Raw genomic sequence first — 23989 nt, forward strand, 5'->3', positions numbered from 1 at the left:
TCCCAGGCGGCGCTGCAGCCCAGCCTCACCTGGGAGGCGGCCGGGTCACCAGGTGAGAAAAGAGACGCAGGAAGCAGCTTGTGTTGAACTTTATTGATCATCTGCAGTGAGTCTGCTGCAGCTCAATCGGTTAAATTAGCTGCAGTTTACAGCAATAACTTACGCTTTACAGTGTTACTCGTTTCCATGGCGACAGGACAGGAAGCATCAGGTTCTGAACAAAGCCGGGCATGCTGCCGGTTCTGTTGGGTACTGGTCCGATCAGAAGTTTAACTGAACCTGATCGGATCAAAGGTTAGTGGGTTAATCAGACCCGGCACGAAGGTTCTGGTTCTGGTGCCGGACCACAGACCGGGCTGTGTTCAGAACCAAACCTTCCAGACGCTACAGCTACCAGAAACATCATCACCTTCAGGTCGCCATGGGAACGCTGTTCTGAAGGGGCGGGGCCATGCAGGGCAGGGGGCGGAGCTAAGCGCTACAGACCAGTGGTATAAAAACATAGAAAGGTTCCTCTCAGGCAGGTGGGAGGAGCTAATCAAGCAGCAGCGGGATAGGGGTGGAGCCAAAACATTGAATCACTTCCTGTACAGTTCTGTTCCCAGACATCACTTCCTGTTCCAGACTCACACAGAAGTGACGATGTAGGAGCCGCGTTCGCCCCCGCCGCCACCGTCTCCGCCCTTCGGCTCTCGCTTCTTGGTCACAGGGGTGGGGATGAGCGAGGGCCGCGCCGGCGTGGCCGACGTGCCGCCGGCAGGCTGCGTGGGGGCGGAGCTCAGCTCTGCGCCGTTCTTCCTGGGGCTGGGTGTGTAGTTGAAGGGACTGACGCGCGCCGCCACGGCACCACTGCGCGGTTGGCTGCGTTGCTGCTGGCGGTCAGGAGGGGGCGGGGCTTGCTCTTCCAGGCTCTCACAGCTCCGCCGAAGGTTGAGGTTGGAAGAGGACGAAGAGGAAGAAGAGGGGATCTTGGAGGGGGCAGGGCTATCGATGATGGGCGGGGAGTTGGCAGAGGTAGGCGAGCGCGCTGAGCAGGCGGACGGCGAGCGCGGGTTGTTAACGGGACAGTCCTCCAGGCGGACCCAGACATCCTCCGACTTGGAAGCCGTCGACTCGCCGCCGCTCTTTGCCTTCCGCCACGTCCCCTTGGCCTCACCGCGGCCACCGTCCTCACCCCGCCCCTTCTCGCTGGACTCGGAGGACGCCGACAGCACAGAGGAGGAGCTTCCCGTCCGCTTCCAGGTGCCGACGCGCGGCAGCGAGGTCGAGTGTTTCCCACCGCTCACTCCAGAGCCGCCGCCGCTGGCCTCACGCTTCCAGGTGCCGGTGCGGCTTATACGTGATGAGGTTACTTCCTGCGGGCGTGACGGGCTCTCTGAGTGCGAACGATGGGCGGCGGGGGGAAGTGGCGTCTCGGGGCTGGACTGCGGCTCCACAACAGCAGAGGAGGACGACTCCTCCAACTTCCTCTTCAGTGTGGGGCTCGGAGCTTCCTTGATGAAGGTCGACTGGCGGACCAGCGCCGGCTTCTCTGGCTCTGCCTTCTGCTTCCTGGAAGGGCCGGAGCCAGCGAGCCGGGAGGCCGATTCGCTCCTGGGGAGGCCTCCACCTTTAGGCACACCCTTGGCGGCTCTGGAGGAAGATGATGACGAGGCACTTCCTGGAGAGGCGGTACGTGGCAGCTGGGACAGCTTTCCCACCTTCTGATTGGCCGGTGCAGAGGGCCGGGAAGGGGTGGAGTCTCGAGAGGACCCGCCCCCTCTGTCGGCAGTGTCGGTGCCTCCTGGAGCCTTGGCGGCAGCGGCAGCTCGGGGCTTGCTCCGCCCCCTGGCAGCCGGCTCCGCCCGGGGTTTTCCTGTGATCAGACTGCGGTAGACCTTCTTCCCTCCGCGCAGGGCCTTCGTCTCCTCCTCTTCCTCCTCCTCCTTCCTCTTGGCCTCTAGGCTGCTGCACTCACCAGGCTTCAGGATGCGGGCGCAGCGCTTGACCTGCAACGCTGCCTCGTTGTCCTCGGTGGTCCGGCCGGCCGCCGGCAGGTGGAACGGCGAGCCGACAGACTTCAGAGACAGGACGGAGTCGGAGTCTGAGGACGGCTGGCGGGACAGGGCCGAGGCAGCGGCGTTCAGGCTGCTAACGATGGAGTTGGCTCCTTCCTGGATGGCCTTCCAGTCGAAGGACTCAGAGTCTGGAGAGGGCGGACTGCGGGGCACCTCCGAAGGCTCCTCCTCCGCCAGGATGTCCTCATCTGCCTTGGCGAGGGGAACAAGGGCGGCGGGCAGCGTGGTGGCGGGTGACGTGGCGGTGGGTGGTGCGGTGGACTTCTTTTTCTTCTTGGGCATGGCGGAGCTGATGCACTCCTGCAGCAGGTCGTCCTCCGAGTCGATGCTGAGGGAGCTGAGGGACGAGTTCCTGGAAAAACAGACTGGCGTGTCCTCCACGTGAAACGCTTTGGGGGCGTAGCCGCTGGCCGCAGGGGGGCGGGGCTTCGACTCAACCTGCAGAGCACAGAGGGAACCATCAGACATCCTTCAGACTAACTAAGCCCCAGATCCTCTGGTTTTCCTGATAAACTGAACCTTTCTGTAAGGCTCTTTGATCACTTTGCCTCAGTGACTGTCTGATTAGTAGAGAAGCTAACGTTTATGTTGTACAGGCAGGCTTACTGCTAGCCGTACATAGCCAACATAGAAAGTAGGTAAAGTTCAGCTATCGTGTTAAAACAAGCTACACTAAGCCATCGGCATGGTGACAGCTCCTGTTAAGGGTTGGAACCGGAGATTTAAGAGGCCTAGCGTCACGCGGGCCTCTATCTCGTGTAGGGCTGAAATGATTCCTCGAATGATTCGAGTACCTCGATTACTAAAATTCCTCGAGGAAAATTTACCTGCCTCGAAGCTTCGTTAATTTATGTTTTATTAGTTAGCGCACCGTGTTCCGGCCGGGACTTCATTTGCGTTGCGCGGAGCTCTCACTTCCGCCTCTGAGTTGTTGACAAAAGCTAAGTCTCAGCGGCATAAAGTCCAATCTTCAAGATTGGCCCGTGGGGATTTTATTGATTGATGATAATGCCCGACTTTTTATCGTTTTTGGGGAACCAATAAGCATCCTTAAAATGACTGGGGGATGCCTGGAGTACGGCAGCATTTCTCCTCCGGGGCTGCTGGTTGAAAGCGAACGGCGGGAAGAGCGCTGAGGTGAGCGGATAGACTGAACAGGGCGGGCGGCTGAGTAGCTGATGCTTACCGTGTAAATGTAGCTTTACCGACGAACCGCACAATACATTTCATATCCCGGTCTGAAGAAACGGGTGGCGGAGCGCATCGTACATGGCTGGTAGATGAGTTTCTGAGTGTGACCAGTGAAGGTGTCGTAAATATCCCGTATTGCTTCCCCCCGTGTTCGTCCCCCGGTCTAACGGTTCGTCAGTCCGCTGGTCTATTTCCTCCCCTCCACCCCATGTTCGTTCATTCGCCCTCTCCTCCCACTCCAGGCGGCATTTCCCGTATTTTCAAACCCAAAGCGTGACAGGTTAGGTGGCAAGGTGAGTTTAATTAATCTATTAAACTCACTGAAGATGAATACATAAACTAAAAGCTGGATTGTAGACATTTTTTATAAGCATATTTGTGAGCCTGCCTCTTTGTTATTAAATTCAATATAATTTCAGATTTTTCTATAACTTTTCTTCTGGTTAACTTAGAAAGTGAGCTATTATTGTTACAGGTTAGTTTTCTAAACTACAAAAAAGCAACTGTTAGGGATGCTCAAATATGAAAAATTGGACTGATATTGATATCTGATAGTAACACCGGTATTATGCCAGATTTACCAATATTTCATTTTATAATGTTTTTTATCCGATTACTCGATTAATCGTAAGAATAATCGATAGATTACTCGATTACTAAAATATTCGTTTACAACAGCCCTAATCTCGTGTAGGGACCCAGGTCCATGGGCGCTAACAACGCTCAGGCGTCACTGGCTCACCTTGAGGGCCGCCACCATCCTATGGCGATGGAGGGACGGCTGTCCCAGCTGCCCAGGACTGAAGCTGGTGCATGGAGGCCTCTGTCCTCTATGCCCTCACAGTCCTGGCCCAATTTGCTGCATGTCTTCCCCCTCTCCTGTCAGACCATGCTCAGATGGAGGCTGCTAGGGCAGAACCCTTTAACAGTGAAACAATAGTGGCTGTAGCTAGCTGCCATAGCTGGCTGCCAGGACCAGGCCTCTCAGTGCCTCTAGGAGCTGGGCCGACATGATGGAGGGAGAGTCCATGCCTCTGCTAGTTGAGGGTCTTATGGAGACAGAGGAACTCCAAATGGAGGTAGATGCTAACCCGACCTCCTCACACTGTTGGACGATGAGGAAGACTCCATGTTCCCATTTCAGACCTATCAAGTCCACCGATGCCTGTGGGATTTAGTTTCAGGCTTGGCTTCAGTGTAGTGAAGCCCAGCGGAGAGAGGAACAGACCGCTGGGGACTTTGGGTTGCTTAATGTAATCCCTGCTTATTCAGGAAGAAACCTACCGACCCCTCGTCCCACCCGTCTCTCCTGTCCTACCCGTCTCTCCTGTCCCACCCGTCTCTCCTGTCCCACCCGTCTCTCCTGTCCCACCCGTCTCTCCTGTCCCACCTGTACAGCAGGAAGTGCCTCCTCCTCCTCCTCTTCATCGTGCTGCGGGGGCTGGGCGAACTCCTTGTTGTTGTTCTCCTGGTCGATGTCGCTCAGCGAGCTCAGCGACGGGTTCCTGGAGAAGCAGACGGGCGTGTCTTCCATGGAGAACTTCTGCTTCTCGTCCGCCACCGTCTGATTGGCCGGTGGTTTGGTGCGGGGGAAAATGGTGACTGTCTGCTGCTTCCGCTTCCTGTTTTCCTCCTCCTTGCTCTTTCTGTCCTCACCGTCCTTCTCACCGGCCTCGTCTTCTTCAAAGTCCAGAGAGCTCAGCGAGTCATTGCGTGAGAAGCAACATGGCGTCCCCTCGATGGGCGTGTAGTGGCGAGGCGAGTCGAAGGCGAATCCCGGCTTGGGCTTGGTGGCTGTTGCTGCGATGACACCATATGGCCCCCGCTGAGGCATGGGCTTCACAGGGGAGGTGGGCTTCTTCACCTGCGGCGGTGTTGGCGGAGACACAGTTGGGGGCGGGGCCTGGCAGCGCTCGCCGCTGTCTGGCATTCTGATTGGCTTGCGGGGCTTGGCTTTAGGCATGGCGGCGCTGATGCACTCGGCCAAAATGTCGTCGCCGTTCTCGCCCTCTGGGACCGCCGGCCGGGTCCTGGGGGCTGACGGGGGCGGGGCCGCCTCCTCATTGGGTGGCGAGTCGATGGTGAGGTCGCTGAGCGATGTGGCGGTGGAGAAATTGAGCGGCGTTCCTTCCACACAGTAAACGCGGGGCACTTCCTCCGGCAGTGGTGGCACCTCCTTCCTCTGCGGTGGTGGCGGCCGGCTCTGGGGTGGGAGGAGCTTGTAGACAGGAAGCTGGCTGGGTTTCCGTGGTGCCGCTGGCAGAAGCTTCTTGGGCTTCTGGGAGGACTTGGGCATGGCCATGTTGATGCACGCCACCAGGATCTCATTGTCATCGTCAGATTCGTCCAGAATGGGCTTGAGAGGCACCGGCTTCGCCTCCTCGCTGCCTGCGGCCGCCGCCTCCTTCATCTCTGCCGCAATGTACGGCTCATCCAGACTGAGCGCGCTCAGACTGGAGGCACGGGAAAATCCGTGTGGTGTGCTCTCCGTAGCAAAGTGTAGCAGCAAGTCCCCCTCCTCCCCCTTCTTGGCGCCTTGCGTCGGCGCATCGCCCTGGGCGGGGGGCGGCGGCGTCTTGGCACGACTGGGCGGCATGGTCTGGCCCGGGCTGTCAGGCAAGTCGCTGGGGCTCACCACGCCGCTCGGCTCGCTGCTGCACGGCTCGCTGGAGCGCACCGAGCTGGCGATGGACGACGTGGAGAAGCTGTCCAGCGAGCTGACCGATGTGCAGCGGCTGAACATCAGCGGCGTCTCCTGCGCGTACGGTGGCTCCGGAGGGCTTTTGGGGGTCCTGGCGCCCGACGATGAGGTCACGTGGTGGTGATGGTGATGATGGTGGCCATGGTGGTGGTGGTGGCCCCTTCGTCCTCTTGTGGATGGCACGGCCGACGTCTGACTCTCCGCCTCCTTCTGCTGCCGTTGCTGCTGCTCCTGAGCATCTTTCTCGCTGACAGGAAGTGTCGGGTAGTCGTTGCCACCGCCGCTGCCTTTACTCTTCCTCACGACATCAGCATCTTCATCTTCCTCAGAGGACAGAGAGGATAGGGAGCTACCCCTGGAGAAGCAGATGGGTGTATCCTCCACACAGTAAGTCTGCGTTGACTCCTGGTTGCTCTTGACCGCAGAGCGCGTGGTGACCGGCAGGGGGCGGAGCTTGTTGGTGGAGGAAGAAGTGGGAGGAGCTAGCGAGGGGATGGCAGTCTCTTTGCGCGCCGACTCATCTCCATACTTCAGGCTATAGTCGATCGGCTGCTCTGGTACAGCGTCACCACCATAGGAGGATGTTGCCGAGACGACGACGTATCGTGGCGACTGCCCTGCTGCCATGCGGCCACTGCTCTCCCCCGCCTCGCCACTGTTGCCACGGCGCAGCCGGGTGTCCTGCTCGCCATCCTGGCTCGGACTCTGCCGCCCCGAGTTCAGCTGCTCGTCAGAGTACTTCAGGCTGTAGTTGATAGGCGTGTCCAGCTCAGCGCCATCATCGTCTGCCATGTGGTTGGCGCTGCGTATCTTATGCGCCAGGTCGGCCGGGTACTTCCTGTAGACGCAGCACTTGTTGGCGGCGCTCTCGTCAGAGGAGTAGAAGACGTCGGAGGATGGTTTGGTCTTGCCGCGGTTGCCGTAGCCATCAGTGCTGGTCACGCTGTTGAGGCTATCGCTGGAGGCGCGCACACTGGGCGGGAATGCCGGCCGTGCGTATGCCACCTCCTCACTTGCTCTCTTCGCTCCCTCGCCGCCTTTCGGGCTGGACAGCACCGGCGTGTTGGTGTAGGAGCGTGGGGTGCTACCTCCAGCGCCGTTGCAGCTCCGCCCCTTCCTGTTGGCGGCTTTGGGGCTCAGGTTGTCGATGTTATCGAAGGTCTCTGACAGCTGCTGGGCGTCCAGCTCCTCAAACAGCGCTTTCTGCTTGCGAGCGTGGAGCGATGGTGCGCCGGCGCCGGGCGACACCACACTGGTGTCCTTGTAGCGTGCAGGGCGGTTGGCCATTAGGTTACGCAAGGCGGCAGCGCTGCCCATGGCGATCATCTTGTGGCGGGAGTGGATGAGATTGCGCAGCATGCCCACAGCACCCAGCTCCCACAGCGTCTCCTGGTCGCGGGCGTCTCGCGCAGATAGGTTCCACAGTGTGCCGCAGGCATTGGACACAATTGTCAGGCTGTGCGACTTCAGGTGCTGCAGCAGAGTCGGCAGGCAGCCGTGCTCCCGCAGGATCTGCCTGCAAGAGGAGACACACGGATTCAGCATGCCTTCTGTCAAAGTGCCCCTCCTCCTCAGGAGCACTGGGGTTACCTGTGCGCCTCGTTGGTGGCGATAAGGCTGGAGACATTGCGCAGGATCCCTCCGCCGCTCTCGATGATGGCGAGCGTGTTGGTGTGGCTGCGGTGTGTGAGAGTTCCCACCAGGAAGGCCAGAGCGCCGTCCACCGCGCAGATGTCCGCCTTGTTCTCTGTGCAGTGAGCCGACAGGTTCCAGAGCGCACTCAGTACGGACTTCAGCGTCGACTCCTGCAACACCAGGAAGAGTGATGAGAAGCGGCAGACTGAGCATGCTCAGTAGATCTCTGGGATCAGGTGATCATTTGTTTGTACCTTCTGCACTTCAAGAGCACAGCCCATCAGCGCTCGCACGCTGCCAACCTCACGCAACGTCTTCTTGCTGTTGACATCAGCGCGCCATGACAGGTTCCTCAGGACACTGGCTATCACCTGGAACAGCAAGACACTGGCTATCTCTCGGAGCAGCGGGCCCTATCTACCTCCTGGAGCAGCTGAACGTACCTGCTGCAGGTCTTCGCTCTCAGACTTGAGCTGGGCCACCATGGCTCTCATGCAGCCCTTCATGGAGCACAGCGTGGCCTGATAGGAAACGGCAGCACGTCATTGGCTGCTCAGGGACAATAAAGGCGGTTTTATTGTGTTCTATGGAGGAGCCTGCTGTCACCTTATTGGCCACGTCTCCAAAGGTGAGGTTGGTGAGTGCCATGCCAGCGTATCGCCTCAAGGTGACGCTGTAGTGGTCGCTGCTCAGCCCAAACATCTCACAGTCCACCTGTAGCAGCTCTGCCACCGCCTGCAGGCCTCCTGCAGGTACACAGAACTGGGTCAGAACTGGGTTTGAACCCGGTCAGAACCAGGTCAGTACCAGGTCACAACCCACCCAGCTCATTCATGGCGTGGCGGTGCTCCTCATCAAAGGACAGCTTCATGAGAACGCAGACGGCGGGGCAGATCTGATGCTCCACAGGAGACGGCACTGCAAAGACATCACACATCAGGACACGACTATGCTATGCTACGCTGAGCTATGCTACGCTGAGCTATGCTACGCTGAGCTATGCTACGCAGTGCCATGTGGCGAGATGTTTTGCTACGATATGCTACATTGCTCTATGCACATGACCAGGTGCTGCACTGTGGGGCATTATGATATGCTACGCTTTGCTATGCTACACGGTGCGGCACCTGGTCATGTGACCGGACTCACTTGGGTTGTCCTCCTGGTCGACGCCCCTCTCGTGGCTCTCCTGCCAGCTCCAACACGCTTCGCAGTAATGGCGGACCTGCTCCAGCAGGTGCAGTACCCGGATCTCGCGCCGCCCGCGCTTGTCGTCTGGCTGGCTGTGGACGATGTTGTGCAGAGCGGCTGACGCCCGCGCTCGCGCCTCCTTGCTTCCGCGAGAGTTACCTAGGCGACCGCACAGGAGTGAACACCGACGGAGGAGTCCGCACAAGGTCGGGGGCTGTGGGTTGGGGTGGTTACCTAGCAACAGGGAGTCCTTGTCGTTGCCGTGCAGCAGCTGGATGAGCAGCGGCAGACAGCCAGACTGGCGCATGGCAATGCAGGAGTCCTGCGAGCTGGACATGGCCAGCAGCGTGCGCGACATGTCGTCCTTGTCGTGAGTCCCCAGCATGGACAGCAGGCTATACACCATCTCCACCTGCAGGGGGCGACACAGAGCCCCATCTTGTTCGGCTTCTCACACACCTGTGCCACGCACACACACACACACACACACACACACACACACACACACACACACTCACCTTCGTTCCAAGGTGGCTGGTGATTCGTCGAGGCACTGAGTAGTTCGTCTCATTAGCAGACTCCTGGTCCAATCGGCTGCTGGAGCTCTGGAAGAGGAAACCAGGAAGTAAACATGGCGGAAGAAGAGACAGTTAACCAAGCTCAGGTGCATTCTCACCTGAGCTCCAGCCAATCCACTACCGTCCCCTGCACTCTGAGTGCCCTCCACCTGCAGAGACGCCATGTTGGTCAGCTAACAATTGACTGCTACACAGGTGAGCAAGCAACAGGTGAGCTTACCTGCAGTCGGGTGCCCAGCTTCACGATGTCTTTCTCTATCTGTTGAATACGAGACACACGAGCCTGAAAACACACACACACAGCTTATGAGACGAGTCTGAACCAACACTATCCCCCGTCCTCCAGCTGACCCCCAGGTGACCTCCAGCTGACCCCCAGGTGACCTGTCGTACCTGAGCTCTCCTCTCCATCTCCTGACAGGACCCCAGCTGCTCCTCCATGGCTGAGCGGATCTGGCGAGCCTCAAACTCCAGCTGACGGCGACTCATGTCTGTCTGCAGCGTGAACTGGTACGGACAGACGCTCATCACTACTACATCTCCCAGCATGCACTGCGCTCATCACTACTACATCTCCCAGCATGCACTGGGTCTGCTTACATTCTCGGTGAGCGGCAGGCTGTCGATCCTCTTGGTGAGGTTCTGGAGCTGAGCATAGTACCAGTCCTTCTCCTTCTCCTCTTTCTCCAGCTCAGCCAATAGGAGGGACCTGAGGAGAGCCAGCAGCCAATCACAGGAGAGCCAGAATACAGGACTATATGAGCTTTACCCAGAACCCTCTGTACTGACCCAGAACCCTCTGTACTGACCCAGAACCCTCTGTACTGACCCAGAACCCTCTGTACTGACCCAGAACCCGAGCAGCAGTGCTGGTCTTGCCTTAGCTCTTGTTTCTGCAGGTCTGCTTCCTTCTGCTTTGCCTCAGGTTCTGATCAGACAGGCTCAGTGACCGACTCTGTCCATCTGGATTAAATACTCTGTTCTCCACGGTTCCTTTTTCAGGCACCGCCATATTTGTTCTGTTTCTACTTGTGTAGGTTTAACTCGGGCGCCTCTCCATCTCAGTTGTCTCTGTCCTGTCCTTGGTCTCACCCGGCTGGACTTCTCTGCCCGTTTCTCCGCCTCAGCTTTTGGTTCTTCGTCTCCTCGTCTTGCCAGCTGTGTGTTTTCCTAGTAAACTGCTTGTTACAAAGTTTAGCGGCTGCTTGGAGCCAGTTTTAGTGCATTACCTGGTACGGCCAAACACGCACTGCTATTGGTCGGTTGGTTTCTTTTGCCACTACCGTAATGACTGTAAAAGCTGCGCCACTAAAACAGAAAGCTCGTAACAAGGTTCTAACTGTTTTAGTCATTATCTAATATCTAGAAAAATTGGTTTGATTCAGGGCTACAATTCAGTTCATCTGTTAACAGGAGCCTTCTGTAGCGAGAGTAGTGTGTAGTAGTCAATAGTAGTGTGTAGTAGTCAATAGTAGTGTGTAGTAGTCAATAGTAGTGTGTAGTAGTCAATAGTAGTGTGTAGTAGTCAATAGTAGTGTGTAGTAGTCAATAGTAGTGTGTAGTAGTCAATAGTAGTGTGTAGTAGTCAATAGTAGTGTGTAGTAGTCAATAGCAGTGTGTAGTAGTCAATAGTAGTGTGTAGTAGTCAATAGTAGTGTGTAGTAGTCAGTACTTCTCCTTCTCCAGCTCCTCCAGGCAGCGGTCGTGGCCGTCTCTCCCTGCAGTCGGAGCTCCTCTCCTGGGGAAGGAGGCCGGGTTCGGCCCCTGGGCCCCGGGTCCCCCAGCGGGTCCCCCAGCGGCTCCTGCCATCGTTCCGGAGGAAGAGGAGGCAGAGCTGGAGGAGGACGAAGGAGGTGGAGGAGCCCTGGTTCTGGTCCTCAAACCGGCCGGGTCCAAACTCATCTCTGCGGGAAGAACCCAGTGAGGGAGCTGTGTGGACCAGAACCTGGCCCACAGCGGCTCGACCTGGTTCTCCTCACCTTTCAGTCTCTCTATGAGCTCCAGCTGGGAGCCGGACGCCTCCCCGGACTCTTCTTCTATGGTGCCCTGCAGCTGCTTCAGCACTTCCTGTTGGACACAAAGAGCAGCGCTCCGTGACTGGCTGGGAATCCCAGACAGGAAGTGACAGGAAGTGGGGCCGAGGCAGGAGGCAGGGCTAACCAACGATCAGCCAGCAGCGCTCGGACAGAACCATCACACACACACTCGGACAATAACACACACCCTAACACAGAGCAGCAAACAGGAAACAGGAAGTCAGAGTTCCAATAGACATTAAGGATGAAACAACAATGAACCAGAGACCAGAACCACAGAGAGAGGAACCGGGTCGACCCAGACCACGAACCAGACCCAGAGGAACACAGCAAGGAAAAGAAAAGACGCAGACAGAGCGCTCACTCTGACTGATTTTCTGGTTCCTTCCAAAGATCCACACAAAGAGACATCCCACTCTGAACAAAAAGCTCTTTCTAACAGCGCAGCGCGTGATTGGCCGAAAACAGCTCAGGACTATCCTGGGGCGAGCGAGCGAGAGAGAGAGAAAGAGGGTGAGCGAGAGAGACCCCCCCCCTCCCCCTCCTACCTTCATGTTGGACGCCTCCGTCTCCAGCTTGGTCAGGTGGTTGGAGTTGTCCTGCAGCTCCTGCCTCAGGTTGGAGTTCTCCATCTTCAGCACCTCCACCTGCCTCAGCAGCTGGTCGTAGGACGCCGCCGCCATGATGGACGCTCCGCCTCAGACCTAAGCCACACAGGTCAAAGGTCAACCCACAGCTGTTAGACATCAGTTCTACATCTTCACTTGCAAAAAAAAACTGGCTTTTATTTTGAAGGATTTGCTAACCAGAACCGGTTACCACGGTAACATCATGTTACCGTGGTAACAAGGTAGTTCATGTGTCCTCTGCATGATACTCTGCAGCGGATCAGGTTCTGGGTCAGAACCAGAACCTGCAGCAGAACAGGGTCTCTACAGAAAGTTCTGGATGGTTCTGGTTCCTGCACACTGACATCAGAACCAGAACCTATCAGCAGATCAATACTGATGATGTCACAGCTCTGATCAATAGCAGCTGATTCTCCAGCCCCCCAGCAGGCGGCCATTTTCCTCCATCCATCATCAAACCCCCCCTCCGTCTCCATCAGAGAGCATCAATGAATGAATGAATGAATGAATGAATGAATTAGACCTGCAGATAGGCACCCCCTCCCCCACTGAGAACAATGAATCCCCCCAGCAGATGGAGGGATGGAGGACGGAGGATAAAGAAAGAGAAAATGGCAGCTCACCCCATCGCTGTCGCCTCCATCAGCCTCCGTCTCCGACTGGAGCGGGTCAGCTGATCGGCCGGCAGCCAATCAGGAGCCAGCCTCACAGAGGCAGAGAGGGAGGGGGAGGACAGCTCCCCCCTCCTCCCAGCATGCTCTGCTGCAGCACTGCAGGCTGACTGACCGGGTTACACACAACGGACCAGAACCAGGACCAGCTGAACCAGAACCAGAACCAGGACCACCAGAACTAGCTGACATCACATCCAGTGACCTCTGACCTCCAGCCAGCAGGGTCGCCCGTGGGCTGTCCACCTGAACATGCTCAATAGGCCGAGCAGATCGGTTCTGATGAGCGACCCGGTAGCAGACCTCCATTAGATTATACAGATTATGAATTAGATTATTAATTAGATTACTAAATCCTCTCAGCGTTTCCATCAGGAACTCAGTTCTGACTTTAATCTCTTCATTTCTACAGAACACAAATTAATAACACAGTGCTGACTGATCAACCCAACAGAACCGGAACCGGAACAGAATCAACCCATGTCCTGATTCAAAACAATCAAGCAATAACCAGGCCTGTTGTGATAACAAATTTTGCTGAGCGATGAATTGTCTGAAAAATTATTGCGATAACTCAGTTTCTCCACCCTGGTCCTCAGCCCCCCCCCCTGCTCTGCATGTTTCAGATGAGCCTCTATTCCAGAACAGCTGATTCACCTGATTGCATGACCATCAGGTGCTGCAGATCCTGTTAATCACCCAGAGATAGAATCCAGGTGTGGCAGAAGGGAAACACCTGAAACATGCAGGACAGGGAGGCCTGAGGACCAGGATGAGAAACTCTGAGATAAACGATGATATTGTTTGAAGACCATTTTAAACTGATGTAATGACAATAATGTAAGCACATCCTGCCAAAAACAGATCCACTTTATTTTGAAAAGAACACTAAACACTGGAACAAAATAAACATAAAATGGACTCTCAGTCTCCATTAACAAAAAATCCTCATGAATAAAAAGTAAACAACATAAAACCAAATGGAAATAAAAACTGCATTCAACCAAAAGAGTGCAGATTTTCTTAGGGCAATAATCATTAGATTTAGATAGAGACGGGCATATCCGACTACCTGATGCTTCAACCTCCATTACGCTCAGGAAGTGAGGAAGGGAGGGTCAGTGGAGAGCGCCCAGGGTCATCAGAAGGCAGGCAGAAACGATAAAGCCAATAAATTAAAATGAGGTCGATAATTTTAATTTTTCATGCAATTAACTAATTTATTGTTTATTGTGACAGGCCTAACCTGGAGCAGACGGACCGCTACGGACCCAATCAGAACAAAGCACTGCCCTGAGCTGGGCGGGGCTAGTGGGAGGAGGGCGGGGTTAGCATAGTCCAATGAAAACCTCCCATGTCGGCCATGTTGCTAATGACAAATATGTCACACGCAAAACTGCGCCTAATTATTTCCCTGCCGATTTGGGATGTAAATATGTTTCCATGGTAACAGCGTTTCTCAGCATAATGAATATTTATTTTTAAATCAGACTAAACTGTCCTCAGACGGTCCATTCAATTGTCCCGGGTTCGATTCCCAACCGCTTCCTGTCCAGCTACTACATAATAAAAGCCTCCACATCCATCGAAGCTCCGTGCAGCAGATTCACGTTATTAATGGGTCACATGACTACTGAGCAGGCAGCTGATTGGCTGATGGCTCATCCAGAGGCAACATCAGCTGTACTACGGTGGTACTACAGCCATACTACAGCAGCTACACAGCAGTACTATAGCAGCTACGTAACAGTACTACAGCAGTATTATAGCCGTACTACAGAAGTACTACAGCAGTGAAATACATAACAGTACTACACCAGTACTACAGCAGTTAAATAACAGTACTACAGTAGTACTACAACAGTACTACAGCAGTTAAATAACAGTACTACAGTAGTACTACAACAGTACTACAGCCGTACCTCAGCAGTTAAATATATAACAGTTCGAAAGCAATACTACAGCAGTCCTCTGATACTACATTGCAGGAATACTACAGTAGTATTACAGCAGTACTACTTTAGCTCCTGCTAACACCGCTTCGACTCATTCCGGGTTTTTCCCGGAACCAGCGCTCAGAAATCCGCCTCCTCTACTTGCAGGAAACTCCGGATCCTGTCAGCAGGTTCTGGTGGACGGGGACCTGTCCCGGACCGTTCTCGCTTCGGTCCAAACGCCGGTCCGTTACCAAAACAAGAGGCCAGCTAGCAGCTACGCTAACAGCTCCTACCTTCTCGGTGATCGGGGCTTCAGGCGGCGGACAGACTCAACCAGCCGGGGAACGGGCCGTCAGAGTCGGTTCGGGGAGCTCATGAATCTGGTTCGGACGGGATAAACGGGGTTCACCAAAGTCCCTAAAAGTTCTACCGAACCCGCCTGGTTGAGGAGCCGCAGCGGCTGCTGTGCTCCGCCATCTTGTTTCTGTGTGTGAGAGGGCGGGGAGGTTTACTATGGCTGTGAGGACCGGCTGCGTCCTGCTGGTCCGCACAGCTATCGTGGACCTGTGTGTGTGTGTGTGTGTGTGTGTGTGTGTGTGTGTGTGTGTGGGGGTGTGTGTGTGTGCGTGCGTGTGTTTCTTTGTAATACCTCGTGGGGACCAGTTTCCTGAAGCATACTGTGTTGTGGGGACTCACTGGAAACGCTGTTTTTGGGTCAGGAGTCAGATTTAGGACTAAGGTGTGAATAGAGTTTTGGTTAGGATTAGGCTGTAGGAATTAATGGAAGTCAATGGAAAGTCCCCACAAAGATAGACACCAACTGTATGTGTGTGTGTGACAGTGTGTTGCTGACCCTGTGAGGACCTCTGACCCTTCTGTGATAAAATGGACCTGGTTCCGACCGGTAGCAGAACCGAACCAGCGTTGCTGGGATTAATATTCTGAGCCTCTTCATGAGCAGATTATAATCTGCAGGAACATAACTACATCTGAGGCCTCATGTGTGCGCACAAAAAATGTGCGGTCCCATATGTCGGCATGTATAAAAATTAACTTTGCGTCAAGGTTTGCGTAAATACACACACTTTTTTGCTGGCATGAAAATGTGCAGCAGCTATGCAAACTTTTTCTGTGAACAATATCAAACTACAAAGCGTCAAAACTCACCTAAATACACTGAAGCAGGGGTGAAAGTAGTTTTAAATTATTGGGGGTACTATGACAAAAAAAAAAAAAAAAAATATATATATATATATATATATATATATATATATATATATATATAAAAAATTCCCTTCTCACCCTCCGCGGGTGGTCTCTCTCTCTCTCTCTCTCTCTCTCTACCAGAGGCCTGGGAGCTTCAGGTTCTCCTCCAGTATCTTGGCTGTGCCTAGAACTGCACATTTCTGGACTGAGATGTCTGATGTTGTTCCTGGGATCTGTTTGAGCCACTGCTCCAGTTTGGGGGTGACTGCCCCGAGGGCCCCGATGACCACAGGCACCACTGTGGTCTTCACCTTCCAGGCCTTCTCCAGTTCCTCTCTGAGGCCCTGGTATTTCTCCAGTTTCTCCTTTTTCCTGATGTTGTGGTCACTTGGTATTGCTACATCCACCACAACGGCTTTCCTCTGCTCTTTATCCACCACCACAATGTCCGGTTGGTTCGCCATTACCATCTTGTCTGTCTGGATCTGGAAGTCCCACAGGATCTTAGCTCGGTCATTCTCCACCACCTTTGGGGGTGTCCCCCACTTTGACCTCGGGGCTTCCAGTCCATATTCGGCACAGATGTTCCTGTACACTATGCCCGCCACTTGGTTATGTCGTTCCATGTACGCTTTCCCTGCCAGCATCTTGCACCCTGCTGTTATGTGCTGGACTGTCTCAGAGGCCTCCTTGCACAACCTACACCTTGGGTCTTATATACATATAAATCCTCGTGCATCGTAACCGGATCTGTGCAAAAATGCACTTTGGTTTTATTCAACATTTGTAGGCACAGGAGAAGGTTTGAATTCCTAATTATCAGATTTCTGAGGCTGAAGTTAAAAAAATCTATGTGTAGAAATGTAACATCTGTAGAAATTGTAACTGTGTGTGTAATTTGAATTTGTATTCGTCATTTGTTCATATTTGTACACATGACCATATATTTACAGCTGAGTTAAGGTTTACAAATCGCGTTTCTCAGATAAAACCATGCAAAGTTACACACAAAGATGCTTATGGATTACAAATCCAGTATTACACACACAGGTATTTTGAGTCTATTTTATAATTACCGAAATGAATTAATAGATTTCTATTTTTTATTTATAAACCCACCAGCCGTCCTTTTTGGGTTTAGTGAGATTTCCTGAACCTTTGCGTGTTGGATCAGAACCAGGGCCGGGCTGGGTTCACCTCAGGAGTTCCGGTAGGAAACAAAAATGATGAATTCAGTCATCTGATGATCAATGAAGTCACTAAAATGATTTTCATTCAAACAGGAAGACGGACTTTTACTGTGAAGGGGCTGGCAGGAAATGATCAGCTTCTTCTCTGCTGAACATTAAAGATGGCGGCGGACGGTTTGCGGTGTTTCCTTCCGTAGCCGCGTTAGGATGGCTGGGTTGTGACGTCATGAACGGCTCGGTACCGGATGCCTCGTGTGAACCGGACCTTCGTATTTGTGCTGCTGCTCGCGAGCAGCTGCGCGTTCCTGCTGTTCCAGCTCTACTACTACCGGAACTACGTCAGCAAGGTGAGGGGAGGGACTCCCCGCTCAGGTAAGATGTGTTGTGTTAAAGAGAGTCCAGGTTCGGACTGAAGTTGGTCACCGGATGCAGAACAGCTGGTTCCGGTCCAGATCCTCTGCCTCACCCCTTCTTCTGTTTCAGGAATTGGGACCAATCAGAACAGTTCTGTTGGTTCCTGCTGGTGATGCACGGTAGAGGTGGAGGCATGGACTCCTCCTCTACTCGCTGGCCCACAGGGGGCGCTGCTGGCTGTGGCGAACACACAGAGATGATTGATTTAAAGTAATTGTGTGGAAGGAAAAACTCAACCTGCTGCCAGTGAAATACAGGAGAAGTTTTCAGAGACAAAATAATCTGTAGATCCTCAGATTATAACTGATGATGAGAATCTTTAGTGTTTATCATACAAACCGGATTCCAAAACAGGTGTGACACTAAACAAATTGTGAATAAAAACTGAATGCAATGACGTGGAGATGGCAAATGTCAATATTTTATTCGTAAAAGAACATAGATGGCAGATCAAAAGTTTAATCTGAGTAAATGGAACATTTTAAAGGAAAAATATGTTGATTCAAAATTTCAGTGTCTACAAATCCCAAAAACGTTGGGACAGGTAGCAATAAGTGGCTGGAAAAAGGAAATTGAACATATAACAAACAGCTGGAAGACCAATTAACACTAATTAGGTCAATTGACAACATGATTGGGTATAAAAAGCTTCTTACAGTGTCAGTGTCTCTATGAAGCCAAGATGGTGAGAGGATCACCGATTCCACCATTGTTGTGCAGAAAGATAGTGCAGCAACACCAGAATGGTGTTACCCAGTGTAAAATAGCAAAGACTTTTAAGTTTTCATCATCAACTGTGCATAACATCAAAAGATTCAGAGAATCTGGAACAATCTCTGTGTGTAAGGGTCAAGGCTGTAAAACTACTGGATGCTGGTGATCTCCAGGCCCTTAAACGTCTCTGCACCTCAAACAGGAATGTCAAGGAAATGACAGCCTGGGCTCAGGAATACTTAAGGAATACTAAAGCATCGTCAGTGAACACAATCCACCGTGCCATCTGCCGCTGCCAGCTGAAAGAGAGCAAAGAGGAAGCCATTTCTAAGCAGCTCCACAAGCTCAGCCGTTTGCACTGGGCCAGGAGTCATTTAACATGGAGTGAGGCAAAATGGACGACTGTTCTGGGGTCAGATGAGTCACGATTTGGATTTCTTTATGGAACACTGGGACGCCATGTCATCCGGACCAGAGAGGACGAGGATAACCCAAGTTGTTATCAACGTTCAGAAGCTGCATCACTGATGGTCTGGGGCTGCATGAGAGCTGGTGGCCTGGGCAGCTTGCATGTCTGGAAAGGCCCCATTAAAGCAGAGAGCTATGTTCAGGTTCTAGAACAACATGTGCTCCCATCTAGACGTCGTCTCTTCCAGGGAAGACCCTGCATTCTTCAACATAATGCCAGACCACATTCTGCAGCAATCACAACATCATGGTAGGAGAAGGATCCGGGTTCTGACATGGCCTGCAGTCCAGATCTTCACCTATAGAGAACATTTGGCGCATCATAAAGAAGAAGGTGCCACAAAGAGGCCCAAGACGATGGAACAGTTAGAGGCCTGTATCAGACATGAATGCAGAGCATTCCTATTTCTACACTTGAGAAACTGGTCTCCTCTGTCCCCAGACGTCTGAGTGTTGTAAGAAGGGGAGATGCCACACAGAGGTAAAAATGGCCGTGTTCCAACCTTTTGGGATTTGTTGACGTCATGAAATTTTGAAACAACATATTTTCCCTTAAAATGACACATTCTCTCAGTTTAAACTTTTGATCTGTGATTTGTGTTCTATTCTGAATAAAATATTAGATGTTGGCACCTCCACATCATTGCATTCAGTTTTTATTCACAAGTTGTTTAGTGCCCCAACTTTTCTGGAATCCGGTTTGGATTTATATAAAAGCTGATTTATCAAACCGACTTCTCTGAACCCCATCTGTCATCCTGCAACAACACAACCTGAAATGAAAACATGAGACTCGCTGTCTTTGTTTCTCATGTGAAGGTGGCGCTGTTAGTACATGAGACTGCCACAATAAAAGCATGAACAGTCTCCAAACCAATGATGGAAATCAAAACGGTCTCTGCCTTCACTGCTGAGGCTCTAAAAAACATTTTAGGTTTATTTGTAATTTAAAGGAAAATAGATTTTGGAAAAACAAACTCTTTCTCTCACCAGTAGACGGACGACATAAAACATTTACTTAAAGATGCAGTTGGTCAGCGAGGGGCTCTGCGCCGCAGCCTGCCATGAATAGTGTTTCCATTCATTATGGCACAATCATTGGTAAGCTAGCTGTAGCGTCACACCAAATAAACTGTTGTTTACATGCAGTACCTCACAGACCTCTAGGGGGCGCCCGCGGACCAGAGGCAGGTTGAGAACCGGCCTGGAAATCCGACCCAAAAGAAACCAGCAGAACCAAATGGACAGGCTCAGGAGTCCTGGGATGGCCTAGTCAAAGCTCAGATCATTTTAATTGAACCCTTTACTGTAACAAGTGAACAACCCAAATTCTGACCCAGTTACTGAACAAGGACCCAAACGGATTGGCAGCAGGAAGTCCTAGCTCTGTAACTGAGTCAGTCCTGGTTCTGGTTCTGGTGCAGAACCATAGTCGGACCTTTGCCAGAGGACTGTGAGTGAGGTTCTGGACCCTCAAATGGGTTCTGTTCAGTCAGACCTGGACTAACAGTTCTGTGTGTTCTGCAGGAACCAGGCCTCCACCTGCTGGACCCTGCAGGTCACGTGATGTCCAGCCAGGTCCAATGGGTGAGTCAGAACCGGCAACCACCCGGTCGAGCTCCGCCTGAGCCTGACCCGGTTCCTCTGTCTGCAGCAGAACCTGAAGAAGTTCTTGGCGCTGGCCCAGTTCTTCCGGCTGCCGCTGTTCCTGGCCGACAGTGCCGCGCTTGCTCTGCTTTCCCAGGATGCTTTGCGGCAGCGGGACCGGGCGATGCACGAGCTGCACTGCAGCTTCCTGTGCGCCGGCCGGCCAATCACGTCCTTCGCTCTGCCGGCCAGCCAATGGCAGCTCAGCGTGAGTGCACCGCCGTCAGGATCTGGCTTCCTGCTGGAGAACACGGCTTCCTGCTAACGCCTCCGTCTCTGTGCAGCCTGGCTTCCTATTGGCTGCTGAGCAGAAGGGCTTCCAGCTGCTGGAGGTGAGAGGTCGCGACCCCCGACTGGCCAGCCTGGACACACTGTCAGGAGAAGAGATCCCGCTGCACTTCCTGTTCCGTCTCCACGGTTACATCATCCATGTGGGTCCAGGTGCTGCCGGTTCTGGTTCTGGAAGGTGTTGGGCTGCTGCAGTACCTGTCCTTGTCTGCAGGTGGTGCTGCTGTACGAGCGCAGTGGGGGCTACCTGTGGCACGGCGCCCTGCGCCTCAAGGCCACCGCTGACCCGACCTTTGCCCCCTTCAGGCTGCTGGACTATGGGCGCCACGCCGGGGCCTACGATAGGTCAGCGCCTCCTGGTGGGGGTCATGTTACTGTGACGTCACCTGGATGTGACATCACGTTTGTGTCGCCCCCTGCAGGCCGGAGCTGCTGCTGACAGTCGTGGACGGCCTGGACGTTCGCGTCCCGCGCAACATTTCCCGCTTCCTGGTGCAGCGGCAGGAGGCCCGGTTCCTGGAGTGCCGTTACCATGACGCCCGCAGCTTCCTGCAGGTAGGTTTGTCTGAGGTGAGCCAGGTGTGGAGTCATGTGACCTCTCTCTATCTCTCTCTCTCTCTGTGTGTGCAGCTCTACCCAGACGACTCGTCCGCGGCGGCGGTGGAGTTCCGGAGGAAAGCGAAGGTACTGCTGAGGCTAGCGGCGCAGACCCTGGGCCGGCTGGACATCCCGTTCTGGATCAGCAGCGGCACCTGTCTAGGTAATGCCAGTTCCTGCCCCCATCAGAACCACTGGGCTGGCCGCATCACCTTTCCTCTGGTTCTGCCGCCCCCTGCAGGGTGGTACCGGCAGTGCGGCGTCATCTCCTACAGCCGGGACGTCGACATCGGGATCTTCATCTCTGACTTCCGGCCCCAAATCACGACGGCGTTCCGCGATGCCGGGATGTCACTCAAACACCAGTTTGGAAAGGTCCTGGTTCTGTTCTCCGTCGGACCCGGTCGGTTGGGTTTAGACTGAAGAGTGGTCTGCTTTTATTTTGAAGGGCAGGTGGAGGACAGTCTGGAGCTGTCCTTTCTGGGCGAGGACGTCAAACTGGACATTTTCTTCTTCTACAGAGATGGAGACGTCGTGTGGAACGGAGGAACGCAGGCAAAGAGCGGCAGGAAGTTCAAGTAAGAGTTCTACTTTCTGTTTGTCTCCATGTCCATCGAACAGAACCAGCCTGATCCAGAACCAGAACCACCTGGTCCAGGATCTCAGATCAGAACAGTATGTGATGTATGTGAAGGTTTAACTACAGCTACCTTAAAAGCCCGTGGTTCTGATCCATTTACTAAGCAGATATTAATCATGTCAGCAGTAGTTCATATCCACCAGGGGTGGCGCCCCCTGGTGGCGCAGCTCTCTCTGCCGTCCGCCATCTTCTTCTTCTTCTCTGGTCTTGTTTGCCTGAATGTGAATAATATTTCTTTTTCTTCTCCAGGTATGTCTTCCCTTCCTTCTCCCTGTGCTGGGCGGAGCTCCTAGAGGTCAAAGTTCGTGTTCCATGTGAAACGCTGGACTATGTGATGGCGAACTACGGCGGCACCTGGAGCGTCCCCGTGAAGAGCTGGGACTGGAAGTCGTCGCCTAGCAACGTGATAGAAAATGGGGTGTGGCCTGTAGCGGAGTGGGCGGGGCTTATCCAGGTGTACTGAGCAGCTGCTACTTTTTTACATCCTGTCTGTCAAACAGGTTTAATAAAACTCTGTTGGGGAACCAGCGCCTCCTGCTGCTCATTATTATTATGACAGTTAGGTTCCACCAATCAGGGAGCACCTCCAGCTCTGACCTCATCGGTCCTCCGTTCACGCTGAGGCGTGTTGGGCCCAGTTCTCAGAACCTTACCTTACTTTTCCGGATCCCAACGAGTTCAGAACTAATCATAAAGTTCTGGACCTTCAACAGAACCCTCTGATTCTGCCACACAACAAGGGTGGGACTTCCAGAGCAAAGAGGTTCTGGTACCGGCTCGGTTCACCACCACACTGCTGCTTCTGTGCAAACGAACCAGAACCGTCTGATTTCAAGATCCAGAAGTTTAGCTCTGAACCAGGACTCAGAACCTGACTGAGGAGAAAACCTGCAGATCCAGAACCAGGCCCAGTTTACAGAGTGGTGCCGGTTCTGTTATCCAGAAACTGAACAGATTAAAGAACTCCAGAACCACCTGAGGATGCTGCATGACCCGGTGTGTAGTAAGAGAACCAGACAGACACTCGGAACCAGAACTTTATTTTCTGTGCAATCACATTCTCACAGCAGAACCGGAAGTGTTGTTTCTGTAGGACTTCGGTTCCAGCTGAGAGTTCCAGAACCGAAACCCTGTCCATATGTCACCCCTCTGACGTCACTCCGCCACATCACGCGGCTTCTCCTTGTGGACCACGTGACCTTTGCTGATTAGGTCCGGGATTTCCACGGCCAGCCAAGGCGCGAGCCCGAGCGCCATCAGGTGCGCGAGCCCGAAGCGCGGCACGTTGCGCGCCCACAGCGGGGCGAAGTGTTCGGTCAGGCAGATCTTCCCCCCTCGGAACATCTTGGCGGTCTTCCCGTCCAGCTCCGGAACCGCTACTTCCGGCGCTGTTTCCGGGTACGTCACCGGGATGTCGAACTCCACGCGAAACTCGTAGCGCAGTAGCTCGTGTACGAACCAGCAGGTCCCGGTCCAGCGCGTGCCGTCCGGGTTGGACTCCAGCCGGAACCAGTCGTTGTCGGCAGCCTTGTTCTGCTCCACGAACCGGATCAGAGCCTGGTACTCCTCCTTCAGCCGCTGCGGCCACAGCGCGCGCTCCCGCGGGCCCGCGTGCGTCTTCAGGAGCGGGATCTGTGACACGGCTCTGCGCGTGGCCTCGTCCGCCATGGTGCCACGGTTCGGTTCGGTCCTGCTCCGGGTTGTCTGTGTCGGCGATACTTCACCCTGACGTGGACCTGCGGCTCCAGAGAAACCGGAAGTTGCTGTAACCTTCGGAGCCCTTTCCGGTCCCTTCAAAGCAAAAGCCCCGGCTGGTTCTGAATGATGCTGACAATATCAGAACCTGAGCTGCGAACCGAGCCGCAATGACGTCACTAACTCGTTCAAATGGTTAACATAAAGAACCTGCTGCAGGATCTGGGTTCTGAACCGAACAGAACCTGCTGGTTGTAGTTTTAACCTAACAGAACTACTTAAATCCAGGTTCTGGTTCTGAAACGGTTGTTTGAAAGGAGCGGAACTGACCACTGATATTCTGGACCTCCGACCCGGTCCAGCTTTTATAAAGGTTTGCAAAGCCCAAAATTATTCATACTCCCAGAAGCTTAGATGGTTTCATGTTTCTTCTGACCAGCAATAATAAAGAACCAGGTCCAAACTGCTGGTTCTGATTTATCTTGAGATTGAGTCACATAACCC

General features: G+C 53.6%; 3 protein-coding genes across 7 annotated transcripts; 1 reads left to right on the forward strand and 2 right to left on the reverse strand.

The window, feature by feature from the left end:
• Positions 1-74: 74 nt before the first annotated feature.
• Positions 75-15844, reverse strand: apc (APC regulator of WNT signaling pathway). The gene is made up of 18 exons (XM_014972048.2): positions 14920-15844; positions 11938-12093; positions 11333-11420; positions 11026-11257; positions 9954-10062; positions 9747-9860; positions 9574-9636; positions 9452-9502; positions 9294-9380; positions 9010-9187; positions 8734-8934; positions 8407-8502; positions 8191-8330; positions 8028-8105; positions 7839-7955; positions 7540-7754; positions 4639-7465; positions 75-2495 (listed from the first exon to the last, which is right to left on the reverse strand). The coding sequence occupies exons 2-18, from the start codon at positions 12070-12072 to the stop codon at positions 627-629; spliced, it is 6600 nt and encodes a 2199-aa protein (XP_014827534.2). The 5' UTR covers positions 12073-12093; positions 14920-15844; the 3' UTR covers positions 75-626.
• A 1307-nt stretch (positions 15845-17151) lies between these two features.
• Positions 17152-22314, forward strand: fktn (fukutin). 5 transcript variants are annotated; one of them, XM_014972059.2, is made up of 10 exons: positions 17152-17369; positions 20146-20205; positions 20273-20473; positions 20550-20696; positions 20768-20898; positions 20976-21108; positions 21184-21313; positions 21392-21525; positions 21599-21728; positions 22040-22314. In XM_014972059.2, exons 1-10 carry the CDS (start codon positions 17268-17270, stop codon positions 22081-22083), a joined length of 1212 nt encoding a protein of 403 aa, XP_014827545.2. In that variant the 5' UTR covers positions 17152-17267; the 3' UTR covers positions 22084-22314. The 5 variants fall into 5 exon arrangements, with proteins under 5 accessions (XP_014827545.2, XP_014827544.2, XP_014827543.2 ...); XM_014972058.2 differs by having other exon boundaries at positions 17155-17369; positions 20276-20473; positions 21604-21728; XM_014972057.2 differs by having other exon boundaries at positions 17156-17369; positions 21604-21728.
• Positions 22315-22813: 499 nt separating this feature from the next.
• On the reverse strand, positions 22814-23565 carry ufc1 (ubiquitin-fold modifier conjugating enzyme 1). The gene has a single exon (XM_014972056.2). The coding sequence runs from the start codon at positions 23456-23458 to the stop codon at positions 22946-22948; it is 513 nt and encodes a 170-aa protein (XP_014827542.1). The 5' UTR covers positions 23459-23565; the 3' UTR covers positions 22814-22945.
• Positions 23566-23989: the final 424 nt, after the last annotated feature.

This window comes from Poecilia mexicana, unplaced genomic scaffold (genome assembly GCF_051168715.1).
Source record: "Poecilia mexicana isolate PSO_F unplaced genomic scaffold, ASM5116871v1 scaffold_12, whole genome shotgun sequence".
Taxonomy (NCBI): Eukaryota; Metazoa; Chordata; class Actinopteri; order Cyprinodontiformes; family Poeciliidae; genus Poecilia; species Poecilia mexicana.

What these genes read in the sequence shown, in the direction of transcription:
- fktn (XM_014972057.2), top strand. Translation starts at nt 17,268, where the DNA reads ATGCCTCGTGTGAACCGGACCTTCGTATTTGTGCTGCTGCTCGCGAGC. An exon ending in CACGCCGGGGCCTACGATAG is followed by an intron (nt 20,899 to 20,975) that starts GTCAGCGCCTCC and finishes CGCCCCCTGCAG; the next exon opens with GCCGGAGCTGCTGCTGACAG. An exon ending in ACGCCCGCAGCTTCCTGCAG is followed by an intron (nt 21,109 to 21,183) that starts GTAGGTTTGTCT and finishes CTGTGTGTGCAG; the next exon opens with CTCTACCCAGACGACTCGTC.
- apc (XM_014972048.2), bottom strand. Translation starts at nt 12,072, where the DNA reads ATGGCGGCGGCGTCCTACGACCAGCTGCTGAGGCAGGTGGAGGTGCTG. An exon ending in GCCTGCCGCTCACCGAGAAT is followed by an intron (nt 9,861 to 9,953) that starts GTAAGCAGACCC and finishes TGTCCGTACCAG; the next exon opens with TTCACGCTGCAGACAGACAT. An exon ending in AGAGCGAAGACCTGCAGCAG is followed by an intron (nt 7,956 to 8,027) that starts GTACGTTCAGCT and finishes TTGCTGTTCCAG; the next exon opens with GTGATAGCCAGTGTCCTGAG.
- ufc1 (XM_014972056.2), bottom strand. Translation starts at nt 23,458, where the DNA reads ATGGCGGACGAGGCCACGCGCAGAGCCGTGTCACAGATCCCGCTCCTG.